Below are 13,817 nucleotides of genomic sequence, written 5' to 3'. Positions count from 1 at the left end.
CTTTGCAGAGCGCAAATTTATGGAACATTGATAGTGTCGTAGAATAATCAAAAGCTACAGCATTGAATGAGACAAGGGAGATAACTCTATTTAATAACATTCCAGTCCACAATAAACTAATAGGATATCGTTCCACGGACACAAGTCCTGCGTTGTGAAACTTAAGTGTTGTGTCTTTTTTTTTTCAAAACAGTTGTTTGTAGCAAATTTTGAATGTTTTCTTCTCCTACTGTACATAATAGAATAAAACTTATTACAACATGATACGACGGGGATTAAGACTACACCTACACATATGGAAAATAGAAATGGTAGTGTGGGAATAGACTGTGTGCGGTGCCGGATGATCGATTTAGTAGAAAATAGAACTAGTGAGCACACGACGTACGGGTCCGGACATGATTCGCTTTCAACTATTTTCTACTGTATCGCTAATCCCGCATCGCACCGGAAACCTAATTAGCATCGCACCGGAAACCTATTCGCGGCTGGACGCATTTTTCCTTTTGTGTGGAAAACCTATGCAATGGGAATGTAGTTTGAGCTTGACCTCATTCAGCCTTTCTTGTTTATTATCCCATTCAAACAGGACATATTTCCATGGCAGGGAAAGCATGCAAGGATAGGGGATTCGAGGTAATGGATGTTCACAGCATGAATCGGATAAAAAATAACAATTTTAACTTAATAATTTATTTTGCGTAGTGTTGTTTGACATAAAGAGCTAAAAATTTGTTAAGTATTGATAATAATTTATCAACTTTTATATTACATATTTTATACATAACCAACCTTCAATGGCAATAGATCACTCTTTAAAATTCAGCAGTCGTTTTTTTGTCCAGGAAAAAGGGGGAATACAAAAGCCAAATAAAAATATTGCAAGCAAAAAATTTCACCAGGGTCTAAATTCAGATATTATATATCAAACGGTGACCTATATCAAAATATATATAACAGCTCTAAAATCATTGACAAGGTTGGTTGATGTAAGATAAGAAGTCCTATTCACTGATGCCAATAGAAGATGAATCAACAGATGGTGAAGAGCTCCAAATGATTTCTGTAAACCCTGGTCATTATATGGTGTTGATGAGCCTTTCGTAATATTTATGTTCTAAAATATGATGGAACCCTTTGGATTTTAAAATTTCTACCCATACCAATATTTCTTTACTGAAAAGATAAAATTAATGGCAGATTATAATTAAAGCTTTTTCAAATAACACTTGCATCTTGAAATAAAAATGTGTATAGTAGTTGACTCCTTCAAAAAGAAGTACCATCAGGTATTTTGAAAAGAGTAAGTATGGTCTGATTGTATCTACTCTTGTAAATGATCTATAGAACAATCACAAAAATAGAATTTTATTGCACTTTGGGAAAGGTTACATATTTCTATAAGCAGAAAATGAACGGCAATAAGTGCTCAATAATTGTTGAAATAATTGAGGTATCATCCTGACATCTTCACAATGTCAATCTATTACCAACATTGTAATAGATAATAAGGAAAAATGTTTAGTCTTTCTTTTAAGAACTCTGACTGGCCTGTATTCGTTGGCATAATATCCCATCAAATTACTGCAAATCGGTGATACAAGAAAAAGTTTGTTATAGCTGAAATTGACCAATGCCAGGATTGAACCACTGACAAGCATCTTCCTGAGACAAAGCTGGTAAAATATTAAATAAGCTTAACCAGCCAAAACTTAAGGAGCAAAACCATCACTTTGTTCCAAGATCTACTTACACATTTAATCTTCTTTACTCCAAATTTGAAGAAAATCATTTTAGCTTCACGATCACCAGTATACCAAGAGAAAGCTGTTAGGTCACCAAAATTTTTACCTGTAAAGGGCCATACAGCTATTAGATAATCTATTCTGCTTTTGCATGTGAAAGGGCATCATCAGCCCTCAAGGGTAAAAATGCACCAGTCAACCTATCTGTCAGGTTTGCAGAATATGATGTGGATTAAGAGTAAAGAATCCAACTTTGCTTTAAATCCATGTACTGTTCACAATAAATAGAGCAGGGTGTTACAGGAATAGTACCTCTTCGAATGAATACAAAGCTTACATTTTGTTGTTTTATGGAATTATCATATTATACAGGGATTGTGTTGTATACCAAACAAGGTAAATCTAATGATAATTGGTTGAATTTAAATGTTATGCACATTCTAAGAGGCAGTATCACTTTAAGCTTATAATCTTAACTGCTCAAAATATATTTGCTCTAGTAATTAACAATTTATATTCATGATAAGGGAGACAATCTAGCTTTGAGAATATCGTCCTATATATATATATATTCTATTTTTAGTTCAAACATATCATTCTTTAATACTTACTGACGAAGAATTCCATTTCCTTGTATTTACCATACCATTCTTTGCTTACTTTTTCACATCGTTTTTTAATTTCAGGGAGATTTTCGGCATCTTTTTTCGATTCTAATGCCCTGAAAAATTATCATAAACATTAATACAGTTTTCAATTTATCTATCAAGTATGAAAACTTTAGGTTACACAGCTTCTTTAAACAGACAAAACGATGTACTTCTTGTTTATTAAAATATTATATATATATATGTCTGTCCAGGTATCATTGCTGTCTCATTTGACCTGATGTCTTTCCATGTCAATCTCTCAGAAGAATATCGATTAAAATTCCACAAGAACATATCAATCTTGGATCTGATTAATTTTAAGTATCTGTCAACTGTTCCTTTTTGTGAGAAAACAAAGTTCTAGTGAACTACGCTTAAAACCTCACAAAAGAGGAATTACTTTGGCACTTTGGGAAAGGTTGCGTGTTTCTATGAAGAAAACGAACGGCAAAAAGTGCTACAAATATAACAAAATAAAAGAATGTTCCAATACATACTTGGCAAAGTAACTTTTAATGAGTTTACCAAACTGGGATTTATCGTAACTGGTGGAAACAAGGTTATTTTCAAGAACTACATCAAGTCCACTAACAGCAGAATCATCAGCTTCTTCCACCTGTTCTTCTGCACTAGGATTAGCCCCAATTAATCTGTCATCAAATTTATTACTTTCGGTTTTTAACTGAAATATATGTATGTTAAAATAAGCTTTATAAAAAGTAAAAGTTTAACAAAAGACAGTAAAACACACTAAAGGTAAAGTAATAGAATTGGATTTTTTTTCTGGTACAAAGGAAAGCCATACAAGTGTTCATATACACATACAAAGACTAGAAACCCCCGTTCACCATTCCTTTGATTCTATATGACACAAAAAAAAAAAGGGTTCTCACAGTAGCTTCAACTTCATAATATAAACCATCTTCATCTTCTTTATACTTGGCAGCATCTGTGAAAAGATCATCACCTGAAGAAAAAAAAACAGAACGATCAATATGGTAGGCTGTTATATACCCTCAGGGCAATCTCCAGTGGCATATTAGAACCCTGACAGATCACCTTACTAATATTTGGTTGCTAAATAAAATCCAGGCAGATCCATATGGTAGACTTTAATATACCCCTAGGGATACTTTGCCCCAGGGTTTAAAATTTCGCATCATAGTCCTTACCCCGATGAACTCTTAGACCCCTCTCTTAACCCAAGATTACAAAAAAAAAAAGATTGACCCATATGGTGGGCTTTGAAATACCCAAAGGGCAACCCACATAGAGCTACTTTCCACCATTACCAGGGCTTGAAATTCCGTAACACCAGTCCTACCTCTGATTTACTCTCAGACTCTTCTTTAACGCTACACAAGATACACTTACCGAGTCACATATTTAGTGTCCCTTTCAGTGAGAAAACTTAAGTCTTTGTGAACCAAGCTTAAAACCTCAAAAAATAGGAATTTATTTTGCACTTTGGGAAAGGTTACATGTTTCTATAAAGAAAATGAACGGCAAAAAGTGCTACCTTACTGGAAATAAAAATGATTGGATAGGCCTACATAAATGGCAATATAACTCTATTAAAAGGTGAAACTTAATGGGAATTTTCAGAAACGAAATTCAACATAGTCATAATGAATATGGTACATTAGAAATATAGTTCAAGAACCACAGTGTCTATAAATCAAACCAAGACCCCTAAAAGTCGGTGAATTGTCTTGAAGGCCTATAAAAGCGTTTTTGGTAAACCATGTTTACGTACAATAAATCATATATTCTTGAACATTGGAGTTTAATGCGCATTTTATGGAATTAACAATCAAATTGACACGTCATCAAACCGATTCACGGAATGTTTATCCCCATGCCACCCCTTTAAAACAAAATAACGGTAATAATATTACGACATCAAAAATTCATGGAAGGATGGTCAATAGTATAAGCCCGACCCTCTTTAAACAGTAACAAGGAATGGAAGAAAAATATCTAAATTCCATAAATACCTGAGGAAATCTCTTGGAAAATATACATATTGATGGATGAATGTAGATTCTTCTATCACCAATATCTGAGATCCACTTCTTCGGTGTGAGACTTCTTGGAAAAGGAAGTAGGTAATTTATACACATGCGCAGTAATAAATACAGAAGAGTCTGGACATTCAAGACAAGGAGGGAAAGGTGTAAACAAACGTTCAAATTTATCTAATTATATGAATAACCTAATAGTTTTCTGTTAAATCAGCACATTGCTCCATCCGCTTACTCAATTGTGAAGAAATCTGTGCAGTAAGAAGCATCAAATATGTTTGAAACATTGCCAATATTTTAAAATCTTTTCAAAACTTCAACGTCTGGAAAAACTAAGCTAACCTCATTCGACCGATCGCTTCCTTTTTCGGTTAGGCCAAGACGTTTCGCCCCAATCGTCGTTCAAGACCTAATTTGTAAGTCGTAGGGTGAAATATTGAGACGTAAACGTATGTATTAACCTTTGCAAGCTCTATGAATCACTTCGATACAATACAAATCCATTAAATTTCATAGTCTTGGCATAGGACGTTTCGGCCAATCTCTTTTATTTGGTCAAAAAGCAGGTGCGCGAACAAACAAAACATTGCCTCGCGTTATGAAATCCAATTTTAGATGACATCGGCACAATATTTGTAATTTTGGTCAGTTGAAATGGAGAAAAAGACAGGAAAGAAGCGTAAAGTCGAAAAAGGGATTCTTGGAGTTCCTAAAAGACAAACGCTGTTTTCGTTCAATGTCCGAGAAGGAGATGAATGGGGTTCAGATTCTGAAGATTCGGATTATATTCCATCATCAGATGAAGAACAGAGTAAGATGAAAAAACGTAATAAACGATTGTCGTCAAGAAAAATTAAGAAAACCGACAGTGAAGAGCATTCAAAACAGAACAAAGGAAAGAAGAAAGCTGAAGAAATTAGTCGTAAATCACCTGGCTCTACTCACAGTGTTAATTCTGCCATTTCTGGTGGTTGTGGACTACATTTACCAGAAGAAATTCTATTAAAGATATTCAAAGAAATTGTCAGGCAGCAAGGTGCTTTACCATTCCTTGTTCGAGCTTCAAAAGTTTGCAGTTTATGGAAAGAAGTGGCGTCAGATCCAACCTTATGGAGAAAAGTTGATTTGTCATTTGGTTGGATCAGATCTACAGACAACACTCTGAAGAAATTATGTGAACACAAATTAAAACAGTGTAAAGATGTGAATTTATCATATTGGAATAATTTAAACACAGCAAGTGTGAAGACATTGACAGACTCCTGTCATCATCTCTCAGCTGTTAATTTATCATATTGTAAGAAAATTAATACAGAGTCCATCATAACCCTTGCTGAAAACTGTTACCAATTAAACAGCTTGGATTTATCATTCACACCAAATGATGCAGTATCATTACAAAGTCTTAAGGTACTACTACCTAAACATGGACCTCACCTTAAACAATTGAATATAGGTGGTAATGGCTTTAAGGCTTTTACTGCAATGTTCAATCTGATTTTATGCAACTGTCTTAATTTAGAGTTACTTGACATATCAAATTGTGTATTTTCTACAGATATTGTGCTAATTAATGTGAAAAAATTCCAAGATGCCTGTCCTAATATTCAGGTTTTGAGATTTGCCAATTCTAGGATAGATGGCAATCCATTAACTTCAGGGAATAGACAAGCAAATTTAGGCAGCTTTCCCAAATTGGAACAGCTCAGTGTGGCATATAATAGGCCTGATACACAACCAAAAGCTTGCCTTAGTTTAGACTTTGTGACAAGAGTGATCAATAAATGTGAAAATGTAAAATTATTGGATATACGAGGAAATGATAACGTAGATTGTTATGATTTGTGTGATTTGAATCTTTATCGCCTTCAAGCGTTGCATGCTAGTAATACTGGGGTTAAAACAGATGGATCACAGCTTTATCGCCTGACAGGGTTATTTCATATGATACGTCATAGTCTAATAGAGTTGGATCTTTCATGGAGTCCATTACAAGAAGATGATATTTTCCTTGCATTAAAAGCATTGACAGAGAATATCAAACATTCTTGGTTAAAAACAGTGAATCTTGCTGGGACTAATATAACACAACAAGGAGTGAAAGACTTGTTGAATAAATGTAATGAAATAACCAATATTAATTTAACATCATGTCGTGGTATGACAAGGGGATTTAAACGTGAATTTAAAAACCTGAAAGATGTAGAGGCACTACGTTTGAGTTTAAATTCTGCTGAAATCTCCAGTGAAGATGACTCTGATTAACAGTTATAGTCGGCTATGTATTAGCTAAACCACCTAATCCAAGCCATTTATTTACAATTAAAATCCCATTAGACCAGCTGCTGCTGCCAAAGAGATATAGTCCTCACCAAGGACATTTAAAATGTAATGGTAATTTAGTTGTATCGTGTATGCACTCTGATGTATTTTTATTGTCATGACAATTTTTGAGTATAATACAAAATGTAATACCAGTATAATGTTTAAATTTTATTTTGATAAAAAAAGGATTTAGCCTAGTTTAAATTGTGTTGTTTCTTCATCTTTATGACCTTATGCCATCCCTAAATTTACCCATGAGAATAACTACTTTCATAATTTCCCAGCCATTGCAGAGCCTTAATGATCAATAGCATCATAATATCAATAATAATGGTAACATCATAATATCAATAATAATGGGGCCACCATAATATCAATAATGGTAATGGTGACATAATATCAATAACAATAATGCTAACATCATAATATCAATAATAATGGTGACACCATAATATCAATAATAATAATGGTGACATCATAATATCAATAATAATAATGGTAACATCATAATATCAATAATAATGGTGACACCATAATATCAATAATAATAATGGTAACACCATAATATCAATAATAATAATGGTGACATAATATCAATAATAATAATGGTAACATCATAATATCAATAATAATGGTGACACCATAATATCAATAATAATAATGGTGACATCATAATATCAATAATAATAATGGTGACATAATATCAATAATAATAATGGTAACATCATAATATCAATAATAATGGTGACACCATAATATCAATAATAATAATGGTGACATCATAATATCAATAATAATAATGGTGACATAATATCAATAATAATAATGGTAACATCATAATATCAATAATAATGGTGACACCATAATATCAATAATAATAATGGTGACATCATAATATCAATAATAATAATGGTGACATAATATCAATAATAATAATGGTAACATCATAATATCAATAATAATAATGGTGACATCATAATATCAATAATAATAATGGTGACATAATATCAATAATAATAATGGTAACATCATAATATCAATAATAATGGTGACACCATAATATCAATAATAATAATGGTGACATCATAATATCAATAATAATAATGGTGACATAATATCAATAATAATAATGGTAACATCATAATATCAATAATAATAATGGTGACACCATAATATCAATAATAATAATGGTAACATCATAATATCAATAATAATGGTAGCATCATAATATCAATAATAATGTTAGCATCATAATATCAATAATAATGGTAACATCATAATATCAATAATAATGGTAGCATCATAATATCAATAATAATGGTAACATAATAATATCAATAATAATGGTAACATCATAATATCAATAATAATGGTGACATCATAATATCAATAATAATGGTAACATCATAATATCAATAATAATGGTAGCATCATAATATCAATAATAATGGTAGCATCATACTATCAATAATAATGGTGACATCATAATATCAATAATAATGGTGAAAGTCCTGAAGTGAAGTCCTGCTTAATATCGGAAGGTATACTTCACAAGTGATTGAAAAACTATATCCCATTATATCTTGAGGTCACCGAACACTGTGGATATTCCATTATAGCACACACAATAACTAAATGGTGGCTTGGCAATATTGATATTGATATAGTGTTGTGATAAAATGTTATAACTATGTAAGAACAACACAAGAGCAATGTTGTCTACGCACCCCCACTTTGGATTGTTTCTTATTTTAGGGTAAAAAACTGTCCACTATATACACAAATATATGGTATACCTAAATGTTGAGTTTTATGAAATTATCAGCAAAATTTCTCCTCAAATTATAACACAAGATAAATAGAGATAAGATAGGCTTTGAGCAAACTGATATAGAAGAGTTGAATTAATGTATATTGACCTTTCACCTTTAAATTGAGTAAATCAATTCAGATATTTTTTTTGATATTATAGGTCACAGTAGATTTCAAAACAAATTCTAAATAATGAGACTGTCAAAGTTAATCCTTCCTTAACAAACAAGACTGACTGTTATCAGTTATAGAAATTAACATGATTATGATGTCTACATATTATGTAAAGGTGCTTGCCATGTTTTTCCATACATACCATGGTTTCATATATTGATTTCTAGAAACATAACCTATAATTTGCTTATTTTCTTTCTAGATATTATAAATGCCAAAAACAGACCCATGTCAGAAACAAGCTTGTGCCATACAGAAATGTCTGCAAGGTAATTCCTATATGTTGTATCTTTTGTAATGTTGTTAAAGGGAAAATATTTGACTTCATATTGAAGCCAACCAAATACCAGATTCAAGCACTATCCCACAAGATGGATCTCTACACCATAGCACGAAACAAAAAATTGAGAATTGTGATGGCAATTAACATGAAAATTAAAAAAAATTACTTGTTACTGGAGCTAACGACTTTAATATCATTTTCTTTTTCTGTTTGTTTCAGCTAATAATTACCAAGAAAGTAAATGTGAATCAGTATTAGAAGACATGAAGAAATGTTGTGAAAAGTTTGGGAAATTATCAGGGTGCTGTGATGGAATAAAATATGAAAAATCACACAAAAACCTTTCTTGAGTTACAAAAAAAACGAAAAAACTCATGTATCTCAGGATTTATTCTTTAGTTTTTGAGAATATAAATACATTATTTAGGAGGGAATCAGAATTATTAAGGGATTTTAGGACAAAACAAGAATTTTGTGATGGATGAGAAACAAGCCCTGCTAGTTGTATACATACAGAAATAGCAATGGCTTCCTTTTAATTACTAATTGAATGCCAGTGTTTAAGCAAGTTGATTGTTGATGAAATAAAGAATAAATTATTATATTTGAGTTGGAAATTAAGTGGATGGTTCGTGTTTTAAGTTATTCAGGGGCCTTATTCTCCAAAACTTAACTTAAATAAAATTCTGATTTTAAGAATTAAGAAATTCTGAATGGATAGTAAAACTAAATTTCAAATAGATTTTAGTGATTGATGACTGAAACACTAAAATCATCACAAGTTTTCAAGAATAAGGCCCCAGACCCAGATGTACAAAATTATATTCATGCAACTATAGAAAGGTACAAGAAATGAGTTTGACATCATTGCAATCAATTAATCAGTTTAATTAAGAAATGCAAGATCAGTTCACAGTGAGTTATTTACAAAACATCTTTATTGCACATATATTATTTTATATATAACATCATACATTATTCTAAATCTAAACGTCTCTAAAACAGTACGAAATAAACAAAATATGTTTTGGATCCTGTTTTACCAATGATCTTAAATCAATTCTTGTTCCACACTCACTAATAATGTTTTTTTCAAAATTTACTATATATAAAACCATGTTTTAAAACTGTTTCTGCAGGATATATTTGATTTGGTTTAAATTTTCAAGCAAAATCAATGGAGAAAACCACTAATATTCCACCAGCTGTTAAATATAGTCAAATGCACAGTCTGTTGTTAAACAGTTCTTGTCAAACATTGACTTAAATGTATTTGGTCCACTTCTATCAACACAGTGATTCAGCCCCTGCGTTAGGGTGGGGTCCGTGGCGGCAGGGCCCCAGCAAGGGAGAATAAAGCCCTAGCAAAACCTTCCTCAGTTCAGCAGAGATTGATTCATTTACAGTTTCTTTCTACCAAATCAAAAAGATACATTTTAACAGCTAAAAATTGTCAGAAATGAGTTCTCTGGACCTTTAATTCTTAATATTTTCTGAATACAAAATCTGAGCCCCAGCACCAATACATTCCTGGCGACGAGTTGCAGTGATTTTATCCCTGATTCCGAATGAAATCATATCAGTAGTTATATTCCTTCACTTTGAAACATCATGTTATAGAAATAATGCTATTGTATTCTTCCATCACGACTTGTGTTCTATTACAGTCAGCCACTAAATACCTATCACACAATATTTCACATCAGAACTTCTTAATAATTCAAGAATAAGGTCTGTCAAGTATAGTGTTATTTGTCACATCAGAACTGGCTATTATTTCAAATCTAGTGAAGAATGAGGGCTGTTGAGTATATTGTTTTTAAATACTTGAATAGTAAAGCACCATCTTTTTCTCTGACTAGACTATTTCACAAACATTAAAATGCAAGTCCCATTAAAAATCCACCAGTAAAACTTCCAGCTAATACAATATTTCTTCTAAAAAAATGTTGGAACTGAAAAAATAAAACAATTGAAATGCACCAATTCATTTGTTATATCCTAAAAAATCTATATTAAGTCTAAAAGGGACAGATGCACCATTTTGGGGGGTTAATTTGAGTCTTGAAACATAAATAGTCTCCAGAAGTACTAGAAATGTAGGAAAATCACAAAATTCCCTCAAAAATATCTATAACTAGGAATTTCTTTTTCTATTTCTATAGATGTCATTGCTATATATATGGAAGTGTCTCAAGAAAATACGTCTCTTCTTTTAAACTTTCAAACGCAATGAACAAAATTGTGAAAATCAGACTGGCTCTCATACACATTTCATGAGTTAATAACCCTCTTAACAAATGGTAAATAAATGAGTGGAAATTATAACATTAAGAAAGCTTACATTAGAAGTGAGACCAGGAACATGTTTTCTAGCTGATTTTTCCATTTGTCTTCTAGCTTTAACAACACTTGATTGAAACTGACTCCAATTAATAGTTAAATAACCCTGATGCTGAGCAACCTTCAATAATACATAAAATTCAACATCAATATTTATACATCAAATAATATTATTTCCTCTCTATGAGTGTCATAAAAAATAAAATATGTTAACACAACCAAACAATGGCCAAATTTACTGTATTGCAATTTGAAGGAATGGCTAGTTCAATGTGGTCTAAAATATATAAAAAAAAAGACAAAAAAAACATGGAAACCTGCAAACAGATGCAAGCAATTGCCTATTTTATTCATCAGTATTTCATATATATATATTCATATTCCATTTTCTACATAGTAAATATGTAATACGAACTACTGAAGTAGTAATAAATATCTATATATCATAGTATTTTGAAATCATATATATACCATATTCAATGTAAACAAACCTGAACTAATAAGACAGTGAGTCCAATAGATGCAGCAGCTACTTTACCAACTTTCATAAACAACCATCCAGCTACCCTATAAGTAGGCAGATTATATATAATTTACCAGTATATAAATTCAGAAAATATCAAAATAACACAGCAATTTTATCTCCTTTAATGTCAATTCATAAGAATATAATTCTGATTTTGCATGTTTGATTGAAACTGTAAAATGTATAGAGTTCACGTATACATTTTTGCCAAGCTTCAAAATCAAGGGTTTCTGAAGTTTCATTGATAATATAACTACAAAATGCCCAGAAACTCGAAAACATCTATAAGTGAATTCTATACATTTTACAGTTTCCATCAAACTTGTCAAAGATAAATATGTTTATGAATTGGCAATAATTGAAATGATATAAAATGTGTGACTGAGGTGTAAAAGAAAGCAAGAATTCCCTACAAGTTGTTCTCTACTCTTATGAAAAACAAAAATGTATCTTCTCACAATAAATGTCATTCTCTTCTTAAAACACATACCAGCCAGATCCTGTACCAATAACAGCTTGTTTAGCTACTGTCTGTTTAGAAATATCACCAAACATCTTTTCAATCCAACCGTCATATTTAGTTACATCTAAAATTTCATATTCTTCATCATCATCATCATCATCGTCATGATTGTTACGTGGTATTTTTCTAGTGCCAGGTATATTTGTGTTAAAGTGTGGTTCAGCTCTTCTGTTGTAATGAGCCATATTTCTATTACTAAAAGATTCAAACTCTGATAATAAAAAATAAGAAGGAAGAAGCAAACTCTAAAAATTAAAAAAAAAAAAAAAGAAGCAACTATTTTGTTTACCAGCTGGTCCTTGGTCAAATCTCTTGGTACTGATCTTTCCCAGATAAACTATTGTCATGAACCCCTGAGTTTTGACTCAATAATATAACCGCTGTGAAATATTTATAATTTGGTCGAAACGACTCGAGTACGACTAAACAAATGAGTTACGTCCCCCTGCCATTTCGCCATTATAAAGTTTCAGTCAGTTAAACACTTTGAAAATTAATTTAAAATGGAAGGAAGCGTTAGAATTGTCTGAAATAAGCTTTGAATATTCACTATTCAGGACACATACAAGTACCTCTCTGCCAAATTTCAAACCAATAGTTCTACGGGAAGGCAAGGGGGCGAAACAGCAACAGTGCCAATTTGCAGACACATGTCTATTTGTTTTAGAATGTTTTAGGGCCTTATAGTCAATGAAATGTAGGATTTTACTTTCTGAAAGTGAAACAAGACAAGCTGTTTTATTTCCCTTCCTTCCACTTCCAGTTTCAGAAAATTGATTGAAAATTGATCTTTGTAAATTCACGGTAAAAGTATAATGACTAAATATCGGTTGGTTATAAATGCTACCTTAGGCTTAAAGCAGATTTTAAACAATTACCCTTTAAAAATGACAGCAATAAATAATGCGATTTATCTTTAATTCACATCCGGAAGTAATCATTGCATCAATGTCAAGGTCGTGATGCGTACATTAGACTACTTTACAATATTGTAAAACAAAACGAAATCAACAAAGCATTTAGAACAACTCTCAACGTGATACATTGGCTAGTCTGACACTGTCCCGTAGTAAGACTTGATTGTTTGGAAGGGCAAGTATTACACGGTGTATGGTGTTTAGTTGTAGGCATTGCCCCCTGTATCCTTTCTGACGCGGACTTTCAATTTTATTACAGTCTATAGTTTATAGAAGTCTAGAAACCACCAGCAATCACCGCAACTACCAATACCGAAGCAAGACCTACCGGTAGTCTAGAATCTTCAGTCAATCAATATAGAAGTATAGGATCTCCAGACAATAACTATAGTAAAGTCTTTGAATGGCATTTAGCAATTGTGAGTACGATATATAGACACAGCTTTATGGAACGACAATCACTGGTTAAANTTTTATGCAACGTTTCGACGGTTT

At 31.8% G+C, this 13,817-nt stretch overlaps 4 protein-coding genes across 4 annotated transcripts; 2 read left to right on the top strand and 2 right to left on the bottom strand.

The window, feature by feature from the left end:
* Positions 1 to 672: 672 nt before the first annotated feature.
* On the bottom strand, positions 673 to 4,514 carry LOTGIDRAFT_197001 (hypothetical protein). Its single transcript, XM_009067327.1, has 6 exons — positions 4,393 to 4,514; positions 3,289 to 3,362; positions 2,893 to 3,077; positions 2,357 to 2,466; positions 1,754 to 1,851; positions 673 to 1,176 (listed from the first exon to the last, which is right to left on the bottom strand). Exons 1-6 carry the CDS (start codon positions 4,418 to 4,420, stop codon positions 1,174 to 1,176), a joined length of 498 nt encoding a protein of 165 aa, XP_009065575.1. The 5' UTR covers positions 4,421 to 4,514; the 3' UTR covers positions 673 to 1,173.
* Positions 4,515 to 5,235: 721 nt separating this feature from the next.
* On the top strand, positions 5,236 to 6,684 carry LOTGIDRAFT_132773 (hypothetical protein; the record flags this gene model as incomplete). Its single annotated transcript, XM_009067326.1, has 1 exon — positions 5,236 to 6,684. The coding sequence occupies one exon, from the start codon at positions 5,236 to 5,238 to the stop codon at positions 6,682 to 6,684; it is 1,449 nt and encodes a 482-aa protein (XP_009065574.1).
* Positions 6,685 to 8,941: 2,257 nt separating this feature from the next.
* Positions 8,942 to 9,363, top strand: LOTGIDRAFT_132754 (hypothetical protein; the record flags this gene model as incomplete). The annotated part of the gene is made up of 2 exons (XM_009067325.1): positions 8,942 to 8,999; positions 9,233 to 9,363. 2 exons carry the CDS (start codon positions 8,942 to 8,944, stop codon positions 9,361 to 9,363), a joined length of 189 nt encoding a protein of 62 aa, XP_009065573.1.
* A 1,533-nt stretch (positions 9,364 to 10,896) lies between these two features.
* LOTGIDRAFT_98722 (hypothetical protein) lies at positions 10,897 to 12,461 on the bottom strand (the record flags this gene model as incomplete). Its single annotated transcript, XM_009067324.1, has 4 exons — positions 10,897 to 10,968; positions 11,358 to 11,477; positions 11,848 to 11,923; positions 12,367 to 12,461. Coding segments are annotated over 4 exons (363 nt in total), but the record flags the coding sequence as incomplete, so codon positions are not given.
* Between the last annotated feature and the right edge of the window lie 1,356 nt (positions 12,462 to 13,817).

The sequence above is a fragment of the Lottia gigantea genome (assembly GCF_000327385.1).
Source record: "Lottia gigantea unplaced genomic scaffold LOTGIsca_81, whole genome shotgun sequence".
NCBI classification, from domain to species: Eukaryota; Metazoa; Mollusca; class Gastropoda; family Lottiidae; genus Lottia; species Lottia gigantea.
Note: the sequence above shows the minus strand (reverse complement) of the source record. Positions and strands in the feature narration are given on the sequence as shown.